The sequence below is a fragment of the Phodopus roborovskii genome, unplaced genomic scaffold (assembly GCF_943737965.1).
Source record: "Phodopus roborovskii unplaced genomic scaffold, PHOROB, whole genome shotgun sequence".
NCBI classification, from domain to species: Eukaryota; Metazoa; Chordata; class Mammalia; order Rodentia; family Cricetidae; genus Phodopus; species Phodopus roborovskii.
Window position 1 is genome coordinate 68181480 of NW_026126418.1, and position 24213 is coordinate 68205692.

The 24213-nt window shown below is 51.6% G+C and overlaps 1 protein-coding gene across 2 annotated transcripts in view; it reads left to right on the forward strand.

The window, feature by feature from the left end:
- The first annotated feature begins 337 nt into the window (after window positions 1-337).
- Adamtsl2 (ADAMTS like 2) overlaps window positions 338-24213 on the forward strand; it is a 32763-nt gene continuing 8887 nt past the window's right edge. The window contains exons 1-12 of one of the 2 annotated variants that reach the window (XM_051184931.1): window positions 338-617; window positions 2348-2438; window positions 3051-3193; window positions 3863-3938; window positions 5078-5180; window positions 5852-5997; window positions 6120-6243; window positions 9115-9195; window positions 11514-11689; window positions 15821-16178; window positions 17772-18132; window positions 22516-22613. In XM_051184931.1, the coding sequence (XP_051040888.1) occupies window positions 2349-2438; window positions 3051-3193; window positions 3863-3938; window positions 5078-5180; window positions 5852-5997; window positions 6120-6243; window positions 9115-9195; window positions 11514-11689; window positions 15821-16178; window positions 17772-18132; window positions 22516-22613 (1756 nt within the window). In that variant the 5' untranslated portion in view covers window positions 338-617; window position 2348. The remainder of the gene's footprint in view (window positions 618-2347; window positions 2439-3050; window positions 3194-3862; window positions 3939-5077; window positions 5181-5851; window positions 5998-6119; window positions 6244-9114; window positions 9196-11513; window positions 11690-15820; window positions 16179-17771; window positions 18133-22515; window positions 22614-24213) is intronic. The other variant, XM_051184932.1, reaches the window with a different exon arrangement.

Below are 24213 nucleotides of genomic sequence, written 5' to 3' on the forward strand. Positions count from 1 at the left end.
GAGGGTGACCTGGACACACACAACCTCCAGATTTCAGTGTCTCCCTGTGAACAGGAGTCGGCAACCTGGACATCACATGGTTCCCAGCCTCCTATGGAAGCTGAAGTTAGATGGTGGGGCAGGGGGCTGTGCTCCACACTGCCAGCCTCCTTCCACATGACCTCAGGCCATTTGCTCCATTAGGGTCAGTCAGCTATTCTGGACCCAGGCAAGCCAGTCTCAGGCTCACTCACTGCTTCTGGACTGGGGCGGCAGCAGCCAGCAGGCAGCTGGACAGCCTGGCCATGCTCCAGAGGCGCAGAGCGGGTTAAAGTGTGCGCCCGGCCAGCCGCCAGCAGGCTGGGCGGGGGAGAAGCGGTGGGAAGTGTGAGTTCCTCCCCGTCTGCCTGACAGCTATAAAGGCAGCTGCGGCCACAGAGCAGCCACTGGGCTGAGCGCCCCTCCTGGGAACCCCCTCCCTTGAATGCTCTTTGAAGTGGGAGAGGGAGGCAGCTGGGGAAGCAGGACAAGAGACAGGCAGAGCCCGCACATCTCTGCCCTCATCTTCCTGCACGGTGCACCTGGCAGCTAGCTCTCACCCCTTTCTCTGAGAGGACAACCTACTGACCCTGGGTGAGGTAGGCCACCACATACTTGTCCCAGCTCGTATTGTCGTCCCTGGGAGGTGTGAGATGCAGCTCGCTCCAGGGCAGACAGCTGTTCAGAATGGGACTGGGGGATATCCTAGCCCCTGGAGAGGGTGTTCAACCACAGAGGAAGGGGGAACAACCTGCACCACACAGTGGCAGGGTGGCCCTGAGGCTACAGCTTGGGACTAGCAGTTGCTGTCTGATCTGCAAACCCCTGCTGTGGGCCTAGTGAAGGTTTTGGACCCTAGGGAGAGAAGGATCCTGTTTGAGCTGGACTTGGCTGGAATCCAGCAATGTCTGGGAGCCTTAATGAAAACCAAGTGTGAGGCTGACTGGGCACCTGTCTTGGCGGGCGGCAGGGACTGGGAACCATGGAAGCCAATGGGATCATGTGGGATGGGGGCTCTGTGCTAAAAAGCAAAGATGGGGATGTACATGGAGACCAGAATGGGAGGGGCAGACAGATGGGGTAGGGAAGGTGGTGGGCAGCTGATGGGATGGAGGGGTCTCAAGGATGAGGCTTCCTATTTCAGGATCTACAGTGTCATTACATAGTCTGTCTGGGTGAGTCTGGGTGTAAGGGTGTCGCTGGCTTAGCTCCCACACACCTGCAGGTGCTTGGGGAGGGAAGGATAGAGGGAGACAGAGGAAGGAGGGAGGGGGAAGTAGGATGAGAGGGAGGGAGGGAAGGCGGACGGGAGGCAGAGACAGAGTACAGTTGGTGTCAGTGTTTCGAGGGTGCAGACAATCTCCAGACTTTCTTGCCCTGGAATTATTGGGTGCTGGACTGAGCCCCTAAGTTTGCTCTGGGGTGTGGGGGCAGTAGGCTGCCTTTCTATGTGACTTTGGGCAAGTTGACTTTTCTCTCTGGGCTTGCTGTTTTCTGAAACCAATTGTCTAACTCACTGGCTGATGACCCTCCTCACCTGAGGCAAACTAGCTAGAGGCCATTAGCTCCTCTTCTAAGACAAGGGTTATGCTAAGGCTCAAGGGAACAGTTCTGAGAGGGCAGCAGGCTCAGAAGCTCTCCTTTATTTGAGTTACCTTAACCCTTGGTGGGCGTCTGGGCTTCAGGTGCTAGCTTCTTGGGAAGGAGTCAGAAAGACAGGCCCTGGGCCATTTACAACCAGGCACAAGCTGGGCCTCCTTCGGCACCTCCCCCACGACCATGTTCTCTCAAGAGAGAAGGGCCATGAGGATGCTCCTCTGACAAGGGAAGGCTGCCATTTCCTGGGGACCATGGGGCAAGGGACCAGTGAAGGCAGGGAGGAAAGGGAGGACACCCCTTGTACAGCTCATGAACTTGGTGCATGGTCATTCTAGGTGGCCTGCCAATGTTAAGCAGGTAAAACTCCCAGGTGCTCTGGATAAGGCAATGGGCTGAGCCCAGTTCCTATCCCTCTTCATAATGACCTGTCTACCAGGCTGGGCCTCCAACCTCCTCAGCCGTTCTCTTGGCAAATCTTGGCAGGAGACCTCAGATGAAGGGTGGCTCAGACTTGGCACTCACACCATCCCTTTGTGCCTAAGCCGGGCAGACATCTGTAATCACTTACCAAGCTGCTGGCTGAGCCCAGATGGATGGCTCAGTCTCTCTCAGATGGCAGCTACTACCATAGGATCTCAGCTAACCTTACCATCTGGGCACTGGGAGAACCTTGAGAGTTTATCTCTAGAGCAGGGCCTGACCTGGTAGTATTGGTGGTCTTGTTTCGTAGGATGGACGGCAGATGGCAACATTCACACTGGGCTTGGTCTTTGCTGGCCATGGCTGTCGTGGCTGGGGGTACAGCATCTACCCAGGCCTTGGTGAGTAGCATTGTCAAGTATCCTCTCCCAGCCACCAGCTTCGCAGCCAGGTGTTGAGCTCCCTCTCAAGAGGGCTCACTTGGAAGGATTGTGTAGTGAGGGAGGGTACATGAGCAGCGGTCTTGTGTTCCCTTAGGCTCCAGAAACTTGTTCAGAGAGCCAGTTAGACTAACCCCTGAACTGGGACTCTGGCCATCCTGGAGTCCCTGGCCAGCTAGCCAGAATGTGAGGTGTGTCTGGTGTTTCTCTTTCCAGCAAAGGCCTAGAGCAAAGCATATGGATGGGAGGTGTATGTGGGGTGAGCCTGCAGATGCAGGCATAGTGTGGGCTGTGAGGGAGAAAGCAAGGTAGGCTGAGATATCTTCAGGTACTCGACAAATTTCAAGAGTCTCAGCCCTTAAGATGGGGGCACATGTGATCACCAATGGAGGTCCTTCCAGGCCATCTGAGAGACTTGAACTCAGGTTTCTGAGGAACCCAGCCAGCAGCCCTTTAGGAGGGTGCACCATCTTCTCCTCTCAGTTGCCAGTGATGTCCTGTGATGTTTGGGGTGTAGTCTCTCCTGTGTTGTGGTTGAGTCTTCTGCTCACTATTGGGGGGCTTTTCACCCAGGACAACAGCCCCACATCCAACAGCCTGGAGGGGGGTGCTGATGCCACTGCCTACTGGTGGGGGGAGTGGACCAAGTGGACAGCATGCTCACGAAGCTGTGGGGGCGGAGTGACTTCCCAAGAACGCCACTGTCTACAACAGAGGTAAGTCTGTTGAACACCCCCCCACCCCGTGAGTGGGCAGGAGCAGCCTGGCCCATACCTGGTGGCCTTCATTCTGGTCTTGCATTTGATGCATGTAGGCTCCCCCTCCTATTGACCTCCACTGGGCATAGAGCTTCTGAGAGATCCTTGGCAATAGTGTTCTGGGGTGCCAGAAAGGGAGTGTCAGAAAGCAAGGCCTGTCTTTTTAGGGCTTTGCCACTGAGGAGTGAGACACCCTTGTCTTCTGAAGTGTGAGCTACAGAAGCAGGGAGGAATGTAGGGGAAGGTATTAAGAGCCTTTGCTCTCAGAAGGACCTGGGTTTGAGTCTTGCCTCTGCTACTTCTAAGCTATGTGACCTTGGACAGGGCACTTAATCTCTGAGCATCAATTTCCTCATCTGTGTCATCATGTGGAGAGCATGATAAGCCAGCATATGTTCCTAGGCACACACAACACCACAAGTGTTTGCATGTTAGCATGGGACTCAGCAAACATGGTTGCTACTCACTGATTCTGTACAGTACAGCTCTGGTGCTGGGAATATAGAGGGGAATCAGATGCCATCCTGGGAGTCGGGGAAGCTACAGGAAGATAGTACATGACAGAACAGGTATCAGGACCTATAGCTGCCACTCCAACCCTGGCTTGGTACCGCATTTTCCCACCAGGAGGAAGTCTGTTCCAGGAGCAGGGAACAGGACCTGTGTGGGCACGTCCAAACGGTACCAGCTCTGCAGAGTGCAGGTGAGGCCAGTTGCCTGCAGCCCTGAGGTCTCGGTCTTGCCCCTATGGTCATCCTGTTGCTGACACTGGAGAGTCCAGTGTAGGCTGGCTGATGCCTAGGCTCACACCGAGTCCTTTGCACATCAGATGCTGCATGTTCTGTCCCCTGCATGTTGGGTGTGGTAGGATGGTTTGGACTCCCTTCTGTCCTGGAAATCTAAGTGCAGCTTTAGAAGCTGGGGTCTCCCACCATAGTCCCAATCTGCATAGGACATTTGCATACCAGGAAGCCACAACAGCTGCCTCCTCTTCCCACCTATGTAGCAATCTTGCTGGGCAGCTAGCTACCCTCTCAGCCCAGCTCTTAGGTGTGCCTGTGTGCACTGTTTCATTAGCCTCGACTGGACACCAAGGTGGCAGAGGCTTGGAAGGAGGCATTGATTCTGCCTGGGGTTCAGAGGAGTACTCTCAATGGGACCGAAGTCAGTCTGAAACTTGGCTGCCTATGCAAGAGCCACCGGGGTATGGTGGTGCTGGTGCCAGCTCTGCCAGCCTAACTTGGCTTGCCCAGCTGAGCTATTAGAAGTCTGTCTGTCTTTGTGAGTGCACATGTGGGGTGTGAGAGCTGAAGGGAAGTTAGTGACCACAGCTAGTCATGGAGTCAGGATTTGGTAGACACTCATGAGCTCCTGAAGGAGGTAGACACTAACCTAGTTTGGACTCCAGCTGTTGCATAGGCAGCTGTCCCCTGTATCCCCAAGGTTTTCTTATAGAGTCCACTCCTTCGGATTCAGTTCCTAAGGGTGGCCATCAAGTGCACTAGGTTAGTTGTAGGCACTTTGTACACATATGTGTGCACATGTGGAGATGTACATATGCTGATAAGTTCTGCTGGAGGATGGGGGTATGAGCAGAGCCACCAGTGTCCCATCTATTTGACAGCATGGCTGAGAAGGTCAGGGTGTCACCCAGAGTGTTAGGAAGGCTGATACACAGTAGCATTGGAAGAAAAATCACTGCCCCTTCTGAGGAGTTGAAAGTAAGGGGGGTGGAGTGAGACCAGAAGCAGGGGGCCACATGGACTATGGCCCTCAAGGGCCATCTGGTTGTAAGCCACTTCCTGCTGAGCTCCTCCTGGTGCCCGTGGTGCCTTCTTTCAGGACTGTCCACCGGATGGGAGGAGCTTCCGTGAAGAGCAGTGTGTCTCCTTCAACTCCCGAGTGTATGATGGCCGGGCATACCAATGGAAACCTCTCTACCCCGGTACCTGAGCCTCAGGAATAAGCTCTATGGGTGGGCATGTGGGGAAACTAAGGCTTGGAGCCAGGTCTTGTTGAAAGCTGTGGTGGTCATCTACAGAGCTTGGAGCTGATCCCGCTCCTCTAGAAGAGGGTCTTGAGGTCTGTCTCCTCCCTCCCCCATGACCCATGACATCACCGGTGACAGATTATGGAGCTGAGTTTCCTGCAGGGCTGCCCTCTGAGGTCAGGACTCTCCCACTGTCCCCAGGGCTTAGACAGGAACCAGCCCAGACAACCCCAAATGGGGACTGTCCAAGGTCTCATGGGACTGGGGGCATGCTTGCTGCTCCACACCCACCCTTGTCCTTCCCTCTCCCCACAGGAGAGGAAACAAATTGTTCAGGCACAGTGTAAATGAACTACCCCCCCCCCATGTTGAAGTGCTAAGGCATCCAGTCCCTCTGCCACGGGAAACCCTTTTGTGGATCTCAGGTGCGATGCCCTCTCTCAAGGAGGCAGCATTTGGAACTCAGCCCTTAGACTGGGCTCACTTCATTTCTGCCACCAACACTTTGTCAGGTCCCTTCTTTTCAAGCCTCAGTTTCCCATCTATGTAATGGGAAGGGTGCTATCTCGGTAGGAGGAGGTGAATTCAGCACCATCTCCCCTGAGATTCTCTGCCTCATCCCCCAGATGACTACGTCCACATCTCCAGTAAGCCATGCGATCTGCACTGCACCACTGTGGATGGCCAGCGGCAGCTCATGGTGCCCGCCCGTGATGGCACTTCCTGCAAGCTCACCGACCTGAGAGGGGTTTGCGTGTCTGGAAAATGTGAGGTTGTTAAACATTGTGCCAAAAGTATAGCCATTCTCAGTGTGCTGGCCACCCTGCCTGTCGAGCCAGTGGCGCCCCTGTGTCAGCTACAGCGCCTCAGCAGCCTCTCTCCTTGCTTTTGCAGCCCATTGGCTGTGACGGGGTGCTCTTCTCCACCCATACACTGGACAAGTGCGGTGTCTGCCAGGGAGACGGGAGCAGCTGCACCCATGTGACAGGCAACTACCGGAAGGGCAACAATCATCTTGGTAAGGGCGGGTCTGGCAGCCTGGGTGGGTATATCCCCACATTCCACTTGCCAGGTAGGTGTCCAGGCTCAGCTACTTCCTATCATGGGTCCTCTCATTCTCCACCCAGGCCCAGGCAGAGGTGTAGGGCTCCTTCCTACTGGTAATAGAAAGAGGCCCTTAACATCATCTGCACACCAGAGGACATTTAGCATGGAGATCACATTTGACCTTTGAGGCAGCCTTCAGGGAAGACTGAGTAGGGAAACTGAGGCATGAATGTTGGAGTGTGTGAGGCTTGACTCTGGATGTGCTGGATACTGGGCTCATCTTGACACTCCCCTCTCTGGTGCTGTGTTTAATGACCTTGTGTTTGCATCTGGCTCTGGCCTGACACTCATGTTTGGGATCCGTGCATGAGCCAGATCTTCATACATCACTTGTGATAGCTGGTGCTCAACCAAATGCATTGCTGTGTCCCAAGAACATGTGTGTGGAGTCAAACTAAGTTATTATAGAGGAAAGGAAATCCATTTAGCAGATGGGAAAAGTGAGGCCCAGAGTGGGAACTGAGTGCTCAAGTTCTCCCAGGAAGGCAAGGGAGTCCTACTGAGGCCACCGGAGGGCCCAGGAAGCCAAGAAGGCTTGCTTGCCCCCACATGAGAGGTGATCACAGAATTAATGAGGCCTCCAAGAGTCCTTGCAGGAGGCCACTAAGAATGAAGCACCGATATAGAGCATAGGGAGGAGACTGACAAAGGAGGGTGGGCATAGCACCTGCTTGTGTGTAAGGAGTTGAATCTGCATGCTGTGTCTTTCTAGTATGATCGGCAGAGGCTCTTTGCTTGGAGGCTGTTAAAGGTGGGGTATGGCAAAGCTGGGCTGTTTGCTTCCTTCCACACACCTGCATGCACAGCTTTCTGCTAGACTCAAGGCAGAGATGGAGTCAGGGGTCAGAAGTCAGAGGTCAGGCAGTGCCTCTTCTCTATAGCACTCAGCTCATGTCACATGCCAGGTACTATATCAAGGCCCACCAGACAGGGCCCATGCTCTTGGTGGAGCTCCCTCTGGGGAGCTTCTAATTCTGCTGAATGTTTCCCAACCAGGCACAGAGCCAGGTCTGACCAGCATTAACTCATCCACATCTGGGGATATTGTTATAAGGCAGTTGCTGCTACTGTTGCCCAAAGCTGCAGAGAGAGGAAAAGGTTAAGGTGACTTGATCTTCTAAGGCTCTGGGTCTCAACCTGGGCATCTGGGCCCTGGGTCCTAGCTGCAGAACTGCGTGCCTGCCCTGAAAGATCCGTGCCCCCTAACTATGTTCAAGACCAGTCCATATCCTGAAGCTCATCGGAGTCAAGCGCTAACTGCTCAGGAGTCTTGTAAACCACTTGCTAATTTAAAAATTAAATCAGCCTGTAGGGAGTTCATTGGAGGGTTCTGGTCCTCACCCTGTAGCTCCTTCAGACTCCCATCCCGTCTAAGGGTGCCTCTTCTAGAGGCTTGTATGGTTGGGGGAGGGAGCCCCCACTTGGACACCTGATTCACCCATGCCCTTTGGGTCTACTGGTGTTTTGCCAGTTTCAGGCCTGGAGTCTGAAACTGGTGGTGGTGAATGCCTGTAAGCCCAGAACTTGGGAAGCAGAAGCAGAAGTTTGAGGCTACCTTGATCTACATAGCAAATTCTAGGCCAGCCAGGATCACATAGAGAGACCTCATCTCAGTAAAGTGACAATTTCCCAGTCCTTAAGCCTTAATCAATATTTTGTCTAATGGCCATGCCATTGTGAACCGCTTTCTTGCTTTCTGCCCAGAGATACCACATGGACTATTTGCTGTCAGTCAGCTACAGTGGGGCAGTGTACAGCACATTAATAGCTCAGTGCTACTAAGCAGAGCCCCTCACCCCTGCTTCTCAAGAAGCCCAATGTGAGACACTGTCAGGGCAGGTTCTTCAAGGGCAAGGCGAGAGTAGGATCAGGGACAAGGCAGGAACTTCTGGTCCTTAGTAGTTTGAGTGTGGACTCCGCAGCCTTCTACAGGGAATTCAGGACAGGAACACCAACTGTACCAAACCCTCTCCTTCTGAGACCCATCTCTTCTTCCAGGAGACTGCTCTGTTCTTATTAACTCTTTTCTGCCAGGGCTCTCTCCAGTAGTAGCTGGTAACTGTTCCCCGCCCCCGACTCTTGCTCCCTATTGGGTTTGGAATTGTTTGTGACTATCTCTCAACTATACCAAGGCTGGGATGATGGGATCTGAAAGGGTTACCAGTGCCTCTTATAGCCCAGGCATGTGGACAGTAGCCCTTGTACGGTGGTCAGCTTCTATTTGAAGAGTCAACATCCACTCTGTGTGGATGCAGCAAGCCTTGGCCATCAATAAGATGCTCTGTTAAAATGGAATTTGACAATAACCATGTGTCAACATAGTGCTGGGTTTGATGTCTCTGGACTAAACAAAAAAAAAAAAAAACCAAACCAAAGCAAACCAAAGCAAACCAAACCAACAACAAAATCCCAGAGGCCCATGGTTTCTCAAGTGATAAAGCAGGATATGACCTAAGTCGTGGACTTCAGCATGTGTAAAGTCCCTGTAGTCCACTGTGTCCCTTGTCAGGGGCTGGGGCAGGCCAATGGTCTTGATGGGATAAGGTGTACCTGGGCAAGGGCCCTGGAAGATGGTCAGTCTCCTGAACAACATGAGCAATTCAATAGGACTAGATAATATCACACACCTATGGCTGAGACAGCCTCTAAGCAGGAGCACCTTAGCTATCCAGAGCGCAGAGATGGCACTGACACCCAGAAGTAGCTTTTCAGGGGACAAATGGCAGCTCTCTGCTGCATCCTGCCTTCCCTGGCTTTGCTCACAGGTGTTCCTATTCCCCAGGTTACTCTTTGGTGACCCATATCCCAGCTGGTGCTCGAGACATCCAGATTGTAGAGAGGAAGAAGTCAGCAGACGTGCTGGGTACGTATGTGGGACTGGAGGTGGGGGGGGGCTAAGGACACCTGAACTTTGATCTCTATTTTGAGAAGTGTGGACATGCTAGGTGATAGGGCACAGCTGTGGAAGCCAGCGATGCAGCTGACTGTTGGGGATGGGGTGGGGACGGTGTGGGGTGGGGCACATGAGCTGATGTCACCTTCTGCATGGACAGGATTTGACATCAGGTGGGCTCCCCATCACTAGGGACCTGGCCCAGGCAGAATCTAGGGAGCCAGAGGTAGGGTCTATTCAAGGAGTGAGTCACAGAGCTGAGGCCAAGGCCAATCCAAGTCCAAGTCACATGGCCATGCGCTGCTAAGGAAGAATATGATGGTAGGTCTATCTGTGATGCCATGGTGACCATGTCTGGTTTCCCATGGGAGGTGGCACTCTGCAGTAGAAGTGACTACCTTGGACAGCCTGGAGATACTGTACAGTGGTGAGGCGCCATCTTGATGATAGTTTTTGGATGGGTAGTGTGTGTGAAGCTGGAGAGCTGACATGACCTGGTGACTGAAGCTCCATTTGGGCAGGTAATAATACCTATGAGCGGTTCTGCCCTTAGCTCTGCCCTGTGTGGAACAGATACAGGGCCCAGGCTAGATTAAGGAACAGTTCTCCAAAATGAACTCAGTCTTAACACTGTGTCCCATCTCCCACCTGTCTTTCCATCCCACACCTCAGGGAGTTGAGCATGACAGAGCTCTACTCTAGGGCTGTAGAAAAGGGGAGGGTGTATATTGAAGATCCTCAGTTTGAGCCAGGCACCAGGCTCTCCTGTCCACTGCCAGGCTCCCAGAGCATTTGAAGGCCCAACCCCAGCAAGTTTGCACATGGCTGGCCCCATGCCTACACTGCTGGGGACATCTGTGGGTCGAGCATGGAGAGCCGGGCCTCCAGCCAGGCCGGTGGCTCTGCTGTCTGCTAGCTCATTGGGCTGCAGGGAGGCCGGGAGACGTCGTGTTCTCTGAGCTGGCTGCAAAGCTCTCATTCTTGAAGCAGACACTGCAAATACCAAGAGCTGGGAAAGCCGCAGGAAGGAAGGTCCTCGCTGTCAGGAAACAGGTTTTGGATGTGGGCCTTGAGCCGAACCCTGGGCGCAGATCTGGAAGCCAAGCTGGGACAACCAGGCCCCAGCCGGACTTGGACTTGACGCTATGTTCTGACGTTACTACGTTAAGGGTATTTTTCAGACACGTCCTGCTTGTTGCGTCTGTCTGATAATAAATTAATTGCCCCGGCTCCTCTGCGCGGATTGCATCAGGGCCTTTGGAAACGGCACTCACTCCTTTGGCGGGCCAGTTCCTGGAACCAGCTTTAAGGACACCCTCTAGAAGACAGAATGTCCCCCAGTGATGAGGCTGCCTCCTCCCTTTCTTCCCCAGCTCTGGAGGATAAGAACCTTTGCTTAGTCCCCATAGCTTCTGGAAAGGCCTGCTTCCAGGCTGTTGTTGGGCCCCTGGGCAGCTGGGAAATGGACTATTGGAGTGTCATGGGCATATTCCTTTTGAATCCTGGCTTTCTATTACCAGGCCCTGAAAGTGTTCAGTTATACCTTCCCAAGGGAAATGGTGATGTGTCCAGGCTCTGCTCTGGCCTGATTGGGCCCCGAGTAGGTGGTAAGCCCAGCAGGATAGATAGATTAACTGGGTAACGGTGAAGTCAGACAACAGAATGCCATTGTTTCTAATAAGAAAGGCAGGGGGTGATCCCAGGAAAAGCCTTCAGGACAGCACTCCACACCAGCTAGGCCAGGCTACAGTGTCACTCACTGTGGGCCCTGGATGAGGCACTGAGGCCCCTTCCTCAGCTGGGTGCACTGAAGTTGGTACCACAACCAGAGTCACAGCCAGTCTGTTCTGTAGTCTAGTATCTGGCTGGTACCTGTTGTTCACAGCTGTAGACCCTCCTGGTCCAGGCTAGCCACTTGGCTATGGTGCTAGCTCATTACCTTGCAATCAATCCCCTTGGCCCATCTGAGGCAGCCAGAAGGGCAGGGCCAGCCTTCCCTGTTGGCTCTTCCAACCACCCAGACTGGCCTGTGGTTGTTTGTTTTAGACTGATAGGAAAGTGTGTTTGTGTCTCTTAGGCCCTCACTGGCCAGGGCCACATGCTGGCCCCAGGCACAGTGTCTGTCTGATTCCCTGTGACATTGAATTTCCTGTCTTTGGGTCATTTTGGAGAGGGAAGGCAAGGCTGGCCACCATTCTTGGAACCTGTATGCTGGCTCCTCCCTGTGTCTCTCTCCTTTTTGCTCAGCCTGTCTAGCCTGTGAGATTCAATGATTTTTACTCTTTCAGCTCTTGCAGATGAAGCTGGCTTCTACTTCTTCAATGGCAACTACAAGGTGGACAGCCCCAAGAATTTCAACATTGCTGGTACAGTGGTCAAGTACCGCCGGCCCATGGATGTCTATGAGACTGGCATTGAGTACATTGTGGCACAGGGACCCACCAACCAGGGCCTGAATGTCATGGTGCGTGTGCCATAGTCTTAAGAGATAGTAAGAGTTGTGGGCACTGGCTTCCCAGAATCCAGCTACAGGGCCCTGAATGCAAGTATTGATGTAGCCTGGGGTGGTGGTGGTGGTGGGGTTTGTTCATTTATTCACTTATTCACTGGTCATTTTCTCATTCATTTACAAACTCAGATTTTAGTTAATTACTTTGTTTCCCATTGACTCATTAATTCATCGATCCATTCACTTGCTTACTTTCTTTCATTCATTCATTAATTCATTCATTCCATTAGTACCACTGTTCTGTACAGTTAGCCCATTCTGTGATCATCGTGAACCTCATGGGAAGTGAAGGATAGGTGGCTGGGCCCACTTCCCATGTTTTGGTTAGGTCTTTATGTCCCTTAGGTCCATGCTGCCTCCAATGAATGGTCCTGCAGTGTTTTAGTTGCTTGTGGCTCCTTCCTCCCCTGGTTCTTGGTGCTGTGAGTAGCAGACAGAGCAGAGTTGGGACCCGTTTTATAGCTAGTGTTTTTCCACAGCTGGCATCAGGAAATGCAAGCCACTGTAGCTTCTCATCCCAGATCCATAGATGTGCAGAGTGATTGTCCCTGAAATCAGGGTCATCATGATGAGCAGTTCTGACATTCTTTGAGATCTGCCAGGTGTCTTCTGGACTTCTGATCCCACCACAGTGGCTCTATAGCCTCACATTGTGGGTACAGAACCTGGAAGGGTTTGTGTAGCCACTCACCTATAAGATGCAGAATGTCGAAGGCAGGTCTGCCTGGGTATGGTCCATTTGTCTGCTTCCCTGGAGACATCTCTAGGACATGCAGGAATTCCATGACATCTTTCACACCCCACCCACACAGGCATCTCTGCTGCTCCTACAGCCCAGGGCCAGCTGTGTGCACCCCAGCTAGGTCTGCACAGAGCCTTCTCTGCTGTGTTTCACAAAGCATAGGCAATATTTCAAGTTACTGCTGTGCAGACTAACCTAATGTTACTGGATGCAGAATGCGCCACCCCAAGAATTTCTGCTCATGGTGGAGGCTGCAAACTGTAGTACCAGCACAGTGTCCTATAGAATAGCCCTGTTGTTTTGAATTACATGGTTACTGGATGGCAGCTGTGTATATTTGCTATGATCCACCCAGGTAGATGGAAACTGCTCTTAGAGGAATAAAAGGAGACTTTTTACTACACCTGGGTCAAATACATTCAACCCAAGGCCATGTTAATTTGCTCTAGAAAAGTCACCGCATCTGTCACAAACCTCAGTAAGGGTCACTGCTTGGTTGAGCTTACAGCACTTGACTATATTCTGATGACAGATCACTGAAGTCATTTTAGTACAACATGAGCTGTGGGACTGAATGTGGGCAGTTTCCTACCCCTTTGTCCTTGAGGTCATGATGCATAGCGCTGACATTTATGATACCCCAGGAGGCAATGGTATCTGACTTGCTCTCTTGGATATGTCAGGTGTATCCACTTAGCACTGTCAAGAGAAGGCTGTGACTATCACTTATGCATTTGGGGGTGAGGGACCCAGTGAACACACTACCAGCCAGGCGTAGGCCACCCCTCTGGTCATTACTCATCCAAATACTTTCAGTGAGGAAAATAATCAATGGTGTCAACAATGACAACTCAGGCCTGGCTCCAGAATGTCCAACCTTCTCTTCAGGCAACAGTTGAATGAGTAGACAGCTGTTGGCCTTTGGGAGAGAACTGTGGATCCCTTCCTTGTTCCGTGGATTCTGAGTCTAGAAACTGGTTCAGGAAATGAGGGCAAGGTTCGTAACCTTGCCTGGACAGCTGCTTCTGCCTCCTTCTCTTCCAGCTTGGCCTGTGCCGGTCAAGAAGGACCTATTTTTGGCCCATTTGTCCACTCCCAAGGTGTTTGTGTAGCATTTTGTCTTCCGTTAGCTATGTTTGTGTCTTGTCACTCTTACTGACTGCCACTGAGATACTGAGTCTGCCTTGTGAGCGGTGGTGTGTGTGTGTGTGTGTGTGTGTGTGTGTGTGTGTGTGTGTGTGTAAGGGGGGCATGAATGCATTGGGAGGTCACAGGAAGACTTCAGGTGCCTTCTTCATTTGCATTTTTCTCTTGAGACATGCTCTCTCAGTGAGTCTGAAGCTCATTACTTCCCTTAGGCTGGTTGGCTTGCAAGCCCCAGGGATCTATCTGCCTAACACCAATAGTGGTGTTACAGAATTACCAGCTCTTACATGGGTGTTGGGGGTTTTAATCAGATGTTCTCATGATTGCACAGCAAGTACACTTACCTACTGAGCAATCTATCCAGCCCCTCTGTTTTTTTTTTTTTTTTTTTTTATTACTCATCTTTCCCCCCTCCCCAAGGCAGGCTTTCTCTGTATTGCTTTGAAGGCTGTCCTAGAACTCAATCTGTAGACCAGGCTGGCCTCAGACTCACAGAGATCCACCTGCCTCTGCCTCCCAAGTGCTGGAATTAAAGGTGTGTGCCACCAACACCTGGCTTATTACTCACCTTTATTAATTCGGGGCTTGCCCTTTTTGTTTGTTTGTTTGTTTTCTGTTTTGTTTTTCAGGACAGGGTTTCTCTGTGTAACAGTCCTGGTTGTCCTAGAACTCACTTTGTACACCAGGCTGGCCTCGAACTCACTGAGGTCTGCCTGTCTCTGCCTCCTGAGTGCTGGAATTAAAGGTGTGTGCTACCATCACATGGTGGCATAAGGGCCTGTCCATTTCTACAGCTGCTGGGGAGTCTAGAACTTGACACCATCTCTTGCCACTGTGAGAGTGCCCCTTATTGTCCCTCTAAATGACATTGGTTTCGCTTGGCCACCCCCAAGTGAACAGAATGTTCTGGGCTTTCTGGGAGAAGTGGTCACCCAGTGAATTGCCTACCCTTGAATCAGTCCTCTTGAGTCTGCACTGTGTGGGCCTTACTCACTCCACCCTCCCTGTTAGCAGGCCAGCATGTTATTCCAGAGTGGAATATTACTCCTGGAGGGCCTCAGGAGGAACAGTCTATTCTCTACAACTTCTCTGATGGGTGAAGAGTATGACTTTACCAGAGCCTTTGGAGAGAGCTTGGGAGAGACCAGGCAAGGCCCAGAGGAAGACCAAGGTTAGGAAGGGAAGCCATCTCTCCTAAGGCAGCCCTAACTGCTGAGGGAAGAGCAGTCCCTTCCCAGTCCCAGACCATTCAGGACAATTGAGATTTCACCATTTCCAAGCATCTTGACGCAGATCTCTCTTTGCGGTGGGGTCCCACTGATCTGGCCTGACTGTCTGGTGCAGTAGACCTAGCAGGGTGAAAGGCTGACATAGGTTCCCCTCTTCCACTTTTCCTGCCCTGAAGCTTTAGGCATCAGAGTTTCTTGACCACACCTATAGCCATCTGGTGTTGCTTCTCTTTGTCATCTTGCTCCAGCGGAATGCCTTCCCTAGTCTCTGCTCCTGTCCCAGCTACCCTTGAGATGCCATCTCAGTGGTGGCCTTTCTTCCCCTGGTGTCCTACTATGGCTTATCTGGGCACGGCTTCTCTTTCTGTGGTTTATTCCTTCCAGGGCCTTGGTGTCTGTGCTCTTCAGCCAGGCAGTGTTTGAGCTTGAGTGCTTGAGTGCTTCGGTTCTGTGGCCCACTGCCAAATCCCCTCCTGCCAGCCTCCAGATCTTAGGATAGGGACTATAGACAAAGACTTTGAAGTCTGTCTAGGGGAGAGGTCACACTGGCTTGTGGTATCTGCAGAGGCCTTGACTATCCCCCACAAGCTCCATCCAGCTGATCCTTCAGTGCTGTCTTGAATGGAGGCATGGTCTGGATTTTAGTACATCAGCTACCCTAGGAGTCCTGGGTAGATTCAGTGAGATGAGCGCTATTAGGATTTCTGGCCTGTGATGGCATTGACATGCAGTGTGTCCCCCATTCCCTGTCCCCAAGGTGGCCTGCCCCTCTGCTCCTTTTGGTGTGCCTCATTCACAGTCTCTGGGCACAGCTGTCCTAGGACATTTGCATGAGGCCACATTCTTGGCTCAAGTGTGATTCCCTGGGGAAGACTCGGCTGTAACCAGGGCTGCTTTTGTCTCAAGAGGCTTTTGGTGCTCAGAAGGGGTGAGGAAAGGAGCCAGGTCTCACTTCTTCTCCTTCCCCAGGTGTGGAACCAGAATGGCAAAAACCCCTCCATCACCTTCGAGTACACGTTGCTGCAGCCACCACACATGCACCACCTACAGCCTGTCTATTATAGCTTCTCCGAGCCAGCCTCCGAGAGCACAGAGAGCACCGAGGGCCAGGAGCTGGACAGTGCCAGGCTGCTGGGCTTCATGCAGCATAATGGCTCACTCTACCACCAGGCCTCCTCAGAGAGGTTGGGCCTGAATAACAAGCTGTTTCAGCCTCCAGCCCCTGAAGTAGAGCTGGGTCCAAGCAGAGGCCAGGAGACCAACGAGGTGTGCGAGCAAGCCAGCGGTGGGGTCTGTGAGGGACCTCCCAGGGGCAAGGGCTTCCAAGGTGAGAAAGAGGAATAGTGGATATGGGAAAGGACAGGGTTCCCCAGGTACGGAGGCCTCATGTGAGGAGTGCTGGTTCCTTTTGAAGTCTACAGAAGAGGCTAAAGAGAATTGCCAGTTGCTTACACAATCTCCCTGGGCAGGCTCAGTGTGAAGTCTGAGATATACAGTCATAGCTCAGGATCTGCAGATTGATTATAGACCCCTCTTTCACACTGAAATTCTCAGCTTCTCAAATCCCTGTATACAGTGATGTGTTTGCAAAGAACCCAAGCTATCCTTCATGCAGCAATGGTCACCACAGCTGACCCACAGTCCTAGATGCAGTGTGTGTGCTGTGTTTAGTGATGACGCTAAGTCATGGCAAGGTGACATGTGACAGGACCTATATACATCAATAGTATAGTTACTTGTCTTGTTGCTGTGATAAAATACCTGAGAAAAGCAACTTCAGGAAGGAAGGAAGGTTTTCAGCTCATAATTCCAGGAAATATAGTCCATCATGGCGGCAGGAGCTTGAGGCAGCTGGTCACATTGCATGCACAGTCAGGAAGAAGAGAGACATGGAAGCTGGTGTTTACTGTCTCCTTTTACACAGGATGGTGCTGCCCACAGTTCTGGTGGGTCTTCCCTCCTCAGTTGCTCTGATCTAGATAATTCCTCATAGACAAGGGCAGAAACCTATATTCCCTATATAGGGAAACCTAGATCCCATCAAGTTGACAGTCAATATTAACTGTCAAATCGCTTTAACATAGATGTTATTCTTCCTCTTCCTTTTCCTCCCCACTCCTCCCCTTCTCTTCCTCCTTGAGACAGGATCTCGATGGAACTTGCTATATAGACCAGGCTGGTCTCAACTTCATAGAGACCTATCTGCCTCTGCCTCCCCAGTGCTGGGATTAAAGTCGTGCACCGCCAGACCCAGCCAGTATGCTATTCTTTTTTCAAAAATATTTTGATTCTTTACTATCTTCTTCTTAGGATTTAGACCATGTGCAGAGGATGAACCATATCAGGTTATCTGAGTCTGATGGAAGGGATGGGCTTAGAGAGGAGGTAACTTGTCAGCTCTTCCACCCAGTGGAACTGGAAGTCAGTTCCAGCTGGTCTGCCCCACAGCTCACTTGGCTAGTACTGGGCCCCAGGAAATGGATGTTGCTGGTGGACTCTGGTGTGTTGGCTCATATATGCTTTTCCCCCATGCTGGACTTTTTGAAGTTTATGTGTCTGTGTTCGCTCTTCTTAGGCAAACACTAGTCATATGTTTAGGGCTCATCCTAAATTCAATTTATATTATTTCACGAGCCTATAAAGATCCTCTTTCCAAACCAGATCTTATGATGAGCCTCTAGCTGAGCCTGGGTTCTGGGGACGCTGCCTAACCATCTGCTGTGGCCATTGGGTTTTCTTCGTTTGATGATGTTGGCCAACTGTGTCTGATGGAGTAGAACCTGGGAGTGCCTATTTCCCCCTGTCCCACAAAGTCATCCCCATTATGTAATTCACCTGTCATACACAGGGATGAGGAGAAAGGGCGACAAAGATCAACTCTTTAGCAGCTATAGATATTGAAACACCTGTCTCTCTGCAGACCACAATGCCACTCTCTCAGGGGACAAGGGTGACCAGGAGGTCGATGCACGTTTCACCTCCCAGGAGCTTCTCTCAGCCAACGCCATCTCCGATCAGCTTTTGGGCATAGGCTCCGATTCGGAAGAGTTTTCTCTTAATGAGACCATGAACAGCATCTTTTCCCAGGGAGCCCCAAGGAACTCCCCAGCCGAGAGCCTCTATGTGGATTATGAGGAGAACGAGGGGCCTGCTGCCTACTTGATCAATGGATCTTACCTGGAGCTGAGCAGTGACAGGATCAACACCTCCTCTGAGGCCCCATTCCCCAACACCAGTGCTAGCCTCCCCACCTTGGCTGGGAACAGAACTCACAAGGCTAGGTAAGAGGCATTTCTCCTTGCCCTATTTTTAGTTCCCAAGGGGGTCTGGCCAGAAGGTCCAGGGACCTGGAGGTAAGTGAGAGAGAGCCATGCTTTCAGCTACCCTGTGAGTTTGACATGAGGTTACAGGCCTGGACTGTAACATGTCTTTCTGAAACGTAGGTTCATGGGTCTTAAGTGCCCAGCTATGATTGCTTCAACTCATGATACTGACCATGAGTTGAAGCATGCTGGAGGTATGCTGCTAACAGCCCCCTAATGCCGGGATGGACTCAGCCTTTTATATACATAGATCAGGGAGTGATCACAATTACCCTTAGTGTTAGATTCCTAGGAACTCAGAAGTGGAAGCCATGCCGAGTGCACAGAGCCTAAGGATTTGGGGTCCTGGGCTCGATGTCTGGGCAGTAGGTACAAGATGCCTGCAATCCCTCAGTTGAATGTGGAACCTCAACAGTAGCCTTCACCCCACCAAAGAGAAAATGATAGCAGAACCTGTGGTTCTTCCCATGACAGGGAGACCCTGAATCAAAGTTAGGAACAGGCTGGAGCTACTAGCATTATGGGTCTATGCAGTAAGCTAGCATCACAGTCAGACAGCAGCTATGGCTTGGAATGCCCATAGAATCAAGGTCAGGGACATGGAGAGTGAGGTTGGGAATCCACAAAGAGGAGGGTCTGGGGATGCCTGGACAGCCAGGAGTAGGCTAGACTGGCCTCAGGTCTCAGCTTCCTGGGCTAGTATTGTTTGGGAGCAGGTGACCCTGGCCCTTCCATGCCAGTAACAGAGAACTTCTCCAGTTACTAAAGTCATTTCTCAGGTGTCTGGGTGTACAGCAAGGCTCGTGTAAACAGCTAGGAATAGAATTTTTAGCCTCTGGTGGAGGATGAGCACTGAAGATGGGAACCAGTCCATTGGCTTTTGTTTCGTTTTCTGGGGATTCACTCAAAATCTTGAGATGCACTCTATCCAGATCAAGGGAGGCTGAAGTTAGGGTTTGACGGAAGATTTGACAGTCACTCTTAAGATGACAGGGGTTAGGTCACCTCTTCCATTTTTCTAGGGTTTGAGAGTAGTAAAGCTGGAGGATATGTTGCTGCCCCTTCTCTCACTCTGCCTTCTGAAGCCTTATTGCCAAGGGCTGGTGCATACCAGGGACCCTGTCTGATGAGCTCTGGCTAGATGGGCTTCTGAGCTGGCCACTTAACCTGATCTTAATATCATCAAAGCTTCTAGGGGCCTCTGCCTTGTTCTGGGGACCCAGTGGTTGGTGATGAAAGACAGGCTTTGCCCTGGGGACACAGGACCAGAGACTGAGAAGTTACAGGCAGTGGTGATGGGCAGGGTGGTCTTGAATCAGAAAGCACCTGCCTTGTGACCCAGCCAGTCTTTCTGGGCTGCTGGCTCTCTCTCTATCTTCTTGGGGACAACAGGGATGATATATACATATACATATTCAGTATATATGTGTGTGTATGATATAATCATATATGAATATATCATATATTATGCTTTTAACAAAGGCCCTAGGTACAGATGCTCATACTTAGTCACTGAGCCTCCAAGGTTTGGGAGAGGGGCCTCCCAGGACACCCACAGCCCAAGTGGTGACAACAATCCAGTACTCTATGTAGGTTTATCAGGTGGCACAAAGGCCCTCTCCTTTATTAATCTGTGAAATGGGCTATGTGGGTGGTTGTGTGGTATAGTGAAAGGGCAGGTGACATCATGGGAGTTGGATACATCTCTGTTCTCTTCTAGGCTTCAGCTTCTCTGTCGGTGAGAGGTCTGATGGCTCAGCAATGCAACACCTCACAGGCCAAGTCACAAGTCAAATACAAGCTGTTGAGAGCAGGGTGTCTCCATGTTGGTTGAATCAAACCTTAGGGGCTGTTTCTTTCCCCCTGAGAGGTTTGGAATACCCTGAGTGGGTGCTCTAAGTCCCAACAAAGCGCCCATGGTCCAGAATCTCTAAGCCACATTTCAAAGTGTCTGTCTCTTTTTATTTTGTCCCCTTAGCCCCATGGGACATACTGATTCCCAGAGCCAGTCATTAAAACAGATTGTCAGCACTCGGAAAAGTGCAGCTCAGTGAGATGCCCAACCGGCTGCCATCAAAGGATGCTGCTGCTGGGGACCAAAGATGGTCTGGGGAGATAATGGACTGAGGGAGGCCGTGGGGGAAACTACCAAGCCGAAATAGCCACGTCTCTCGGCGTGTTGTCCAAACACAGGAAGTCGAGTCTGCTCTGGGAGCGGGCAAAATCAAAGGGGCAGCCCAGAAAGGAAGGGCTATTTTCATCTTCTAGAAAGGCTTCAAACAATCCCGGGAGGGGCTGTCACCAGACTCTTTGGGAACAGGCGTCTGGGATGCAGAGGCACACATCCCTCTCCGAAGCCTGGAGCGGGGTAGGAAGAGAGTTTCTGGTTCACTTATAAACAAACAGTCATTTCAGAGCTTCTGCTCTCTGGGGCTTTCAGGAGCCTGTGTCCCGCCAGGCACTGGGCAAGAACCCAAAAGCAGTGGCCACCGGTATCTTGGAAACCATCACTGCTGAGAGCAGGACCCTTCCAGATTGGAGTGGTGATGGTTTCCAGGGTGTGGTGATTCTTGAAGCACCTACCAGCAGAAAAACCTGTTAGGTGCTGCACTGAGATTCAAGCAGCACCCAGCACCCCACACGTGCCGGAGAGTGGGTGTAGACAGCCCCTCCAGAAATACCTTTAGGGCTTAAAATCCAAAGGGTTATTTTGAACCTGGCGGCTAGCTCTTGAGTCAGGGATGAGTCATGCAGGCTGTGGCTGGGAAGTGTGTAATTATATAAAGATGGAGGAGCTTCTACACCAAGTGCATCTTCTCCTCTCTTTTTGTTCTTGGAAGGAATTTTAGGCTGCTGAAATCAGTGTGGGGGGCCCAGACAGCTCCAGTGTTGTCTGGGTCAAGCCTTAGGGACTAATTCTTCTCCCCAGTTCTTCCACAGAGAGGTTTGGCCCACCCTCAGTTGGTGCTCAGTGGGAACTCAGGTCTGGGATCCTTTACTTTGAGATGAAGGATCTTGGATGCCCTGCCTCCATGCTGAAGTGTTGTTCATAATCAGGGAGGAGGGTGGAGCTTCCCCTGCATAGGACCTGGCTCAAGGGTCATCTGAGCCCCAAGAGAGGTGGCCCAGACCCCTGCCTCTCTCCTTCTGCGGGCACCTCCCCTACTGAGAATTCACAGCATCAAAACAGTAAACTCACGACCGAGGTGCCTGTTGGTAGATCATTTCCTGGGTTCTCAGAGCATGACGTGCTATCAGGGCAGCGTTCATCCTCAAAGCACTCTCTTGGGAAACATGAGCCAATCAGAGCAAATCACAGGCGCAATTCTCACCCACTTGACTAACAGTCCTGGCAGATGTCTCTACCAGAATGGCTTTTAGAATGTAATGGCCTATAACACCCACAATTCTCCAGTGACTGTAGTCCCCAGGAAAGAGACTTGTCCATTTAAGTCCCCTGAAAGGTGTCAGTGCACAGCCCTTAGCTAGCCCCTCTTAGTTCCAAGGAAAGTGGAGTTGGCCTATACTGCCTGAGGAAGCTGCTATCCATGGAGGAAGTCCCCCAACTGTTCTTCTTGGCTATGGGGGTATGAGACTTAGGGGCTGTGTTGAGCAGACACTCTGGGTGGAGGTAATGCTACACAGCTACTTCCTCCCCCTGCAGAGTCCCAAATAGCCTGCACAGAGGGTGTTGAGGCTGGTTCAAAGAAGCTAACAGTCCTAACAATGCTTGGCTATGGACATCATAGTTCTGGCCAAGAATCATAGCTGTTGGCTGGCCGGCCCCCAGTGTGCCTCTTCCCGTCAGCTGGCCTGTGCAGCCATCACTGACCTGGGCTGCAGTGTGGGATGAGGCCATCTGCCTCCTGCAGCTAGGCTTCGTGAGTTTGAAACTTGGAAGCTGAATGGCTGGTGTCCCCATTCATCAGAGCCCCAGCTGAGGGCAGGCAGCTAGGGGAAATTCTGGAACATCTCAGCCCCTAAGGGCCTTCTGAGATTCCTTCTGGGGTGGGAAGAAGGAATCTGCTGGCCAATGTAGGATGTAGTGAGAAGCCTGTGAGCACTGAAGAAGCAGTTGCAATGTTGGCGAGTCCCTCATTGTTCAGGGTACCTCTGAAAGAACAGAGCGCCTCCATGCGGTTTGTTCAGTCCCAAGGCGGGAAATGCCCTTGTCTGCTCAGGGCCAACATGTGTGTCTTTTCTTGTTCTAGAGGGTGGGAGCCCTGATCTTCATGGAGGACACTGTCTTTAAGGGAGTGTAGCCTCAGGGGGGGATTCACCCACTTGAGAATGAAGTCTGTGAGCATCTAGCTCTCTCACCACACTCTGACCTTGTTTCAGGACAAGACCCAAGGCGCGCAAACAAGGTGTGAGCCCAGCTGACATGTACAGGTGGAAGCTATCATCCCATGAGCCCTGCAGTGCCACATGCACCACAGGTACTGAGCCCAGAACTACTGGGCCACATTCTCTGCGTCTACTTTTACAGACTCACCCATATACTCAGTCCCAAACCACTTCGCGGGAGATCACCTGGCTTCTTGATCTGGGAGGTGGAGTGGAATGGCAGGAGTTGGAGGGTCACAAAACACACTTGTTCCCACGGCATGTAAAACGACAATCAGGTCCAGGCCCCCCCTGTCAGCCCTAATTATTCTCTAACATCTCAGGAGAGGGACTCTTCAGAGTGAAGATGGGGACCTTCAGCTTTGAGGTTCTGCTCCTGGTGGCCCTGTCCACAAACACAATGATGCCCTGTACTCAACAGTATGGAAGCAAACAAACAACTTGGGGTAGGGGACCATTTGAACCACACTGATGACTGTGTTATACCCTGGGCTCTCAGCAAATCATTACTGATTTCAACCTGTAAAATGGAACCTACTGTTGCAAAGGGGCTTGTGGGATAAACTCAGCCATTGCACACCATTGCTACAGTCCCATTGTGGGGTTCCAAGGCAAGCTGAAGCTGACCCTAGCCCAGAAGCAGCCCAGTTGAGCACTATGGGCTGCCTCTCACAGGGATGGATTGCCAGGACCAAACTTCATGATAGGTGCTGTGGCCTCAGCTTCCCAGAGCCTGTTGATGATGGGTGTGGGCACACTATGGATCCTTCTAGCCATCCTGGCTGTGGAACTTCGCATGTGTTGTGACAGTGGAAACTTTCTGGAAGCTGGGGAGGTGACATCACTTGACATGTCTCCAGGTTGAGGCAGTCTTGGTGGCAAGGGGCCTGATGAGTGAGCCCTGCTAGATGATGTCTCCAGGGAGAGCATGACACTATTGTCTTTCAACACTTACACAGTGGCCAGGACAGGAAGCAGGGCTGTTCTGTATTGCCCACAGTGCAGAGCAGGACACAGGAAGAAAGGAAATAGGACATATCTGATGCTGGGAAAGGGATGAGCTCTGTCTTAGACAAAGATGTATGAGGCAGAGAGACTCTTGTCACCTCATGAGACCCTGACCCAATTGAGTGACTAACGGAAAGAACAGGGAAGGGTCCTCACTGTGGACAATTCACTGTCTCACCCCTTCTTGCCTAACCACATCAGTTGTTTGGAAAGCCCTGTGTTGCCAGGGTTTAAATTTAATATGTACAACTGCAACCATATTGAAGAAACCAGGCCACGGGATGTGGGTTTCGCCAGCTGTGGATGCACACAATGTCTGCAGATGATCTGTAGAGAGTCGTGGGTGCAGCTACTTCTCTCCCCCTTCCCTCATGCTGAAATCTGTTCTTGAAGCTGTGCCAGGTCGTGGAGCCTGCCTTCTCTGCACCCTGAACCCCCAGCCATAGTGAGGAACATAGGTTTGATCTTTTGGAATAGCAGTGCTTTTCCTAAATGACTTGGACTGTGCTTGGGACTCAGAGTATGGCTTCTAGACAGTCCCTCAGTCTCCTAGAGCACAGCAAAACTTCCCAGGATCAAGAGAGTTGGTAGGACCATTACTGAGGATGGACATCTATCTGGCCTTGTCTGTTTCATATATCAGGGTGCACAGCCCACTTCAGCTCAAGGCAAAGGCTCTATGGT